This window comes from Hylobates moloch, unplaced genomic scaffold (genome assembly GCF_009828535.3).
Source record: "Hylobates moloch isolate HMO894 unplaced genomic scaffold, HMol_V3 SCAFFOLD_15, whole genome shotgun sequence".
Classification (NCBI taxonomy): Eukaryota; Metazoa; Chordata; class Mammalia; order Primates; family Hylobatidae; genus Hylobates; species Hylobates moloch.
In genome coordinates this window covers 27,332,514-27,338,513 of record NW_026652290.1, presented here as the reverse complement: position 1 = coordinate 27,338,513, position 6,000 = coordinate 27,332,514, and the positions used below count along the sequence as shown (strand labels likewise).

Genomic DNA, 6,000 nt, shown 5'->3' with positions numbered 1-6,000 from the left:
TATATATTATATATACATTATATATTATATATACATTATATATTATATATACACATTATATATATTATATATATATACACACTTTTTTTTCTCAAACATTAAACCATTGCATTTTGTTTCTTCCCTTAAAGCATGTTCCCCATGGGTATTGTCACCTTCCCAGCCAGTGGGAGCTATGTGATCTATGGCCCTGGGACAGGAGAGGTAGGTCCTTGTTGCTTAAGTGAGATCATAGAAAGACTGGCTGTGCTAATGTAGAAGGAGGACTGGAAAAAGGAAGGAGAAGCCTGCTCATTTTCATTCTGGTTGACTGTGGGGAGAAGGTGAGGGGTTGAGAGGGAAGCGGATGAAATGGAAGGTCAGCATGGCTCAGTGGTATCTGCAAGTTTGATGAGGGGTTTGAAAGGTATCCAATGTGGAATGAGGGGGGTTGGCAGGAGGGCATAGGAAGGTGTGTTTGGCTTTGGCTGATTGGGAGGCAGAGCCCTGAAGGCTTCAGTGGTAAATGCTAGCAGGATGAAGCGGTTGCCTGTCAGACAAGGAACATTCCAGAGACTAGACAGTCCAGGGACCCTGAGTTTCCCCCTCTACCCTACAAGTGTTTAAATCTCCCACTTCCCTGCTCACCTGCACTGCATAGGAAAGGTTGGGGGCAGGAGACTGAGAGAGGAGAGAGACAGTGTTTATCGCATGTTACTGGGCATTATTTAAAGGGACTGACTGCATTATTAAACAGGCCCATGGTTCAAACTGGATGGAATATGTAGCTCTTCTTTCTCCCTACAATCCACCAAATGCAGGCTCAGATGAAGAATGATATGAGCGATGAAAGAGGAAGGAACAGCCTTTTCCTTGCGTATTTGAGAAAAGTATGTGTAAACAAGTGGCTATGACATACATGTATCAAATTCCTGCTTGACCACACACATCTGGCTGCTGGACAAAAATCCCACAGCAGTGCCAATGAGTCTAATCTCTTGGGTCCGCTGTGCTGTGGTTACATGTCCCCGGTCTTCTCTTTCCACCATTCCTCTCAGGGCTATTCCAAACCCTCAGTTCTTTTGCTGAGCCAATTGCTTTCCTGCCCCCTCAGTCTCAGCAGATGATCTGCTTAGCATTTCATAGTAAAAGTACAAGCTTTATGAAGCCTGGAAAGAAAAACCTCCTAGGTGTCAGTGGGATTCTACCAAACAAGTGCACGGTCTCTGCAGCTATCCATTCATCTCTCCATCCTTTTCCCAACCAGCACTCCATCTTACATTTATTGATCTTATATTTATTGACTCTGTTTGCTTCAACAACAGAATTCTCTACCCAAGTAGACATTCTCTTGAGGGCCTGCTTCTAGGAGGCAGATAACTGACTTCTGAAACCACAAGTCTCCTTTTCTTCCAGGGGCTTTAAGGGCATTAGCAGGACTTAGTTGCTGTTTTTTCTGCCTCAATTTTCTTTTTCCTATAATGACATCTTTTCCAACCATGAATAACTAAGACATCTAAATCTCTTATCGATCTAAGAAAAGTGTTAAAATAGATCTCCTGTGATTATTCAGGAAGACTCTTTTTTTTTGAGATGGACTCTCGCTCTGTCACCCAGGCCGGGGTGCAGTGGCGCGATCTCGGCTCACTGCAAGCTCTGCCTCCTGGGTTCACACCATTCTGCCTCAGCCTCCTGAGTAGCTGGGACTACAGGCACCTGCCACCATGCCCAGCTAATTTTTTGTATTTTTAGTAGAGATGGGGTTTCACCGTGTTAGCCAGGATGGTCTCGATCTCCTGATCTCGTGATCCGCCTGCCTTGGCCTGCCAAAGTGCTGGGATTACAGGCGTGAGCCATCATGCTCGTCCTGGAAAGACTCTTTCACTTATCAGAAAACAAGGTGAAAGTAATTTAGCCATGTCTTCTAAATGGAGAAAAAATTGAAATGGATTCCACAGCAGGACTATCCAGTAGAGCTTTTAATGGAAGTGTTCTCTATCTGTACTGTCCAATATGATAGCACTTGAAATGTGACTGGTACAAATGAGGAAATGAATTTTAAATTACATTAAGTTTAAATTTAGGTAGCCATATGTGGCTAGTGGCTATTTTCTTGCACAGCACAGGTCTAGAGACAGTAGAACAATGAAACCAAGGGAAGCTCAGGAAAAAGTCTGGTTAAAGTTACATTGAGCTGGAAACCAATTTCCTCCTAATGCTTCTGGCAGTTGAGATGTTGAGATGCTGTGAGCTTCTAGTCTATAAATGAAGAGCTCCATGTCAAAAGAGCTCTTTAGGTTAAAAAATGTCTACATAATAAGCAGGTTTTGACACCTGTTTATCACTCAATTCTCTGAGTTTATTCCTAAAATTCCCATTACATACAGATTCCTAGAATTATTTATTACCTGGAACTCTGGTCTGGACAGAAGCAACAAGTTCTTGAACAATTTCGTCATTGCTTTTTCCCTCTCCACCAGTAGATGACCTTGGCTGAACCTCAAGTATGGTGTTGATTAAAGTGCTGGTCTCTTTGTACTATAATGGCAATAAGAGACAGAACAGTGAAGACTCAAATTCTCAAAAAATAAATTTGCAGCACACATAATTATTTACAAAAGTAAAGGCAGTTCTCTAAAACGATATTATTTATTTTCACTTTATTTTATTGTGGTAAGAACAATTAACATGAGATCTACCCTCTTAACAAATTCAGACAGTAATTATTGCTGACTATAGGTACAATGTTGCACAAAAGATCTCTAGCGCTGATTCATCTTGCTTGACTGCAACTTTATTCCTGTTGATTAGTAACTCCCCATTTCCCCCTCTCCCCAGCCCCTGGCAACTACCATTCTACTCTTTAATTCTATGAATTTGACTATTTTAGATAACTCCATAAAAGTTAAATCATGCAGTATTTGTCTTTTTGTGACTGGCTTAAGGAAATTTTATTTTCTATCTTGAAGGTAGAGTTGGTAAAATGTGGTCATTGGAAATGCCTAGTACATAGTTGTTACTGTTACACTAAAAATTTTTTTGTTGAGCAACAATGTAAATGTACTTAATGGGCCAGGCCAAGTGGCTCATGCCTGTAATCCCAACACTTTGGGTGGTCAAGGCAGGAGGACTGCTTTAGCCCAAAAGGGATTACTTTAGCCCAGTAGTTTGAGACCAGCAACACAGTAAGACTCTGTCCCTATAAAAAAAAAAAAAATTAGCTGGGTGTGGTGGTGTGCACCTGTGGTCCTAGTTACTTGGGAGGCTGAATGGGGAATAGCTTGAGCCCAGGAATTAGAAGTTTTGGTGAACTATGATCTCACCACTGCACTCTAGCCAGGGTAACAGAGGGAGGCCCTATTTCAGAAGGAAATAAAAGAAAAATAAATAAATAAATGTACTTAATGCCACTGAACTGTATGCTTAAAAATGATTAAAACGTACATTTTCTGTTATATATATTTTACTACAATAAAGAATGGTTAAACATTTTTAAGCTGATCAGTTAAAAGAAATTATAAAAATGAGGGAAAAATCATGAGAACACAGTTTCAGGTCATTCTTTTATTCAATTAACTTTTTTTTTTAAATTAGAAAATATGGCTTATTACAGAAAAATCCGAAGATAGAAAAATATAAAGAAAAAATATTCATGATACTTACTTTCCAGATATATTTACTTATAATGAAGTAATATTTAATTAAATAAACTATAGTTTACTTCAACTTGGACACTTTCTGTATATATGTGCATAAGGTTTGCAAAATTGAGCCAATAAATTAATGTAATATTAATTCATTTTCAATATTATGAGTCTTCTAATATCACTGAAAAATCCTCATGAACCATGCTTTAAGTGACTATGTGATAATTTAAGTGACAATGTGATACTAATTATGGTATTAATGCACCATAATTAATATGAGTTACTTATCTATTTTTTGGAAATTTTTAGTTTTTTGATTTTATTAGACTTTTTTTTTTTTTTTTTTTTTGAGATGGAGTCTCACTCTGTTGCCCGGGCTGGAGTTTAGTGGTGTGATCTTGGCTTACTGCAACCTCTGCCTCCCAGGCTCAAGCGATTCTTCTGCCTCAGCCTCCAAGTAGCTGGGATTACAGGCACCCGGCACCACGCCTGGATAATTTTTATAGTTTTAGTAGAGACAGGGTTTCATCATGTTGGCCAGGCTGGTTCTGAACTCCTGGCCTCAAGTGACTCACCTGGCTTGGCCTCCCAAAGTGCTGGGATTACAAGCGTGAACCACTGTGCCCAGCTGATCTTATTACGCTTTGGGAATAGAATATGTTTGTATGAATTTCATCCACCATTTTTGAAATTCTTTAAATGATAGATTAAGTAGAGGCAATATTTTAAAACTGGGTATTACCATATTAATTTCTAAAAACATTGTATCAATTTATATTTCCAACAATAGTGTGTCATAAAGCCTGTCTTTCTATGTCTTTGCAAGAATTAATATTATTACTTAAACAAATGTTTCTAATTTAATAGATAAAATAGTTTCTCATTTTTTGCACTTCCTTAAGAATTTAAATCTTGAAAAATATGTTCATTGACCATCTATATTACTCCTTTATGAATTATTCATAATGTTTTTTGCATTTTTGATTTTTAGCATTTTATTAATTATTAATTTAAAAGATAATTCTATAATATAGAAAGCTAAATTTTCTGTTTTTTTGTTTCAAAAATGTTTTGATTTGCCACTTGTCTTAATTTTTTAAAAAACATTTTAGATTCAGAGGGTACATGTGCACATTTGTTACACGGATATATTGCATGATGCTGAGGTTTGGGCTTCTATTGAACTTCATCACCCAAATAGTGAACATAGTATCTAACAGGTTGTTTTTCAACTCTTTTCTTCCTTCCTTTTCCCCCCTTTTGGAGTCCCCAGCGTCTATTGTTCCCATCTTTATGTCCATGTGTACCCAGTGTTTAGCTTCCACTTGTAATTCTTTTTTCTCATGTAAGTGAGAACATGCAGTATTTGGTTTTCTGTTTCTGCATTAATTCACTTTGGATAATGGCCTCCGCCTGCATCAATTTGCTGCAAAGAACATGATTTCATTCTTTTTTTTGGCTGTGTAGTATTCCTTGGTGTATATGTACCAGTTTTTCTTTGTCCAGCCCACTGTTGATGGGCACCTATGTTGATCCTATGTCTTTGCTATTGTGAACAGAACTGCAAGCATATGAGTGCATGTGTTTTTTTGGTAGAATGGTTTATTTTCCTTTGAGTTGATACCCAGTATGGGATTGCTGGGTTGAACATTACTTCTATTTTCAGTTTTTTGAGAAATCTCCAAACTGCTTTTCACAGGGGCTGAACTAATTTACAATCCCACCAACAGTGTATAAGCATTCTGTTTTCTCTATAACCTCACCAACATGTTATTTTTTGACTTTTTAATAATTGCCATTCTGGCTGGTGTGAGATGGTATCTCACTATGGTTTTGATTTGCATTTCTCTGATGATTAGTGGTGCTGAGCATTATTTTCATGTTTGTTGGCTGCTTGTATTTTTTTTTGAGACAAAGTTTCACTCTTGTTACCCGGGCTGGAGTGCAATGGCATGATCTTGGCTCACTGCAACCTCTGCCTCCCAGGTTCAAGCGATTCTCCTGCCTCAACCTTCCAAGTAGCTGGGATTACAGGCATGTGCCACCATGCCCGGCTAATTTTGTATTTTTAGTAGAGACAGGATTTCTCCATGTTGTTTAGGCTGGTCTCGAACTCCCGACCTCATGTGATCCGCCTGCCTCAGCCTCCCAAAGTGCAGGGATTACAGGCGTGAGCCATCGCGCCTGGCCGTCTTTTTTTTTTTTTTTGAGAAATGTCTGTTCATGTCCTTTGCCCTCTTTTAATGGGGCTGTTTGTTTTTTGCTTGTTGGTTTCTTAAGTTCCTTATAGATTTTGGATATTAGTCCTTTTGTCAGATGCATAGTTTGCACATAAACTTTCCCATTCTGTAGGTTATCTGTTTACTCTATTGAT

The 6,000-nt window shown here is 38.4% G+C and overlaps 1 protein-coding gene across 6 annotated transcripts in view; it reads right to left on the bottom strand.

Annotated features, from left to right (window-relative positions):
• DNAH6 (dynein axonemal heavy chain 6) overlaps positions 1 to 6,000 on the bottom strand; it is a 342,612-nt gene that overhangs the window by 12,624 nt on the left and 323,988 nt on the right. For all 6 annotated transcript variants that reach the window (XM_058428736.1, XM_058428735.1, XM_058428738.1 and 3 more), the window contains one exon: positions 2,388 to 2,517. In XM_058428736.1, coding sequence (XP_058284719.1) covers positions 2,388 to 2,517 — 130 coding nt within the window. The remainder of the gene's footprint in view (positions 1 to 2,387; positions 2,518 to 6,000) is intronic.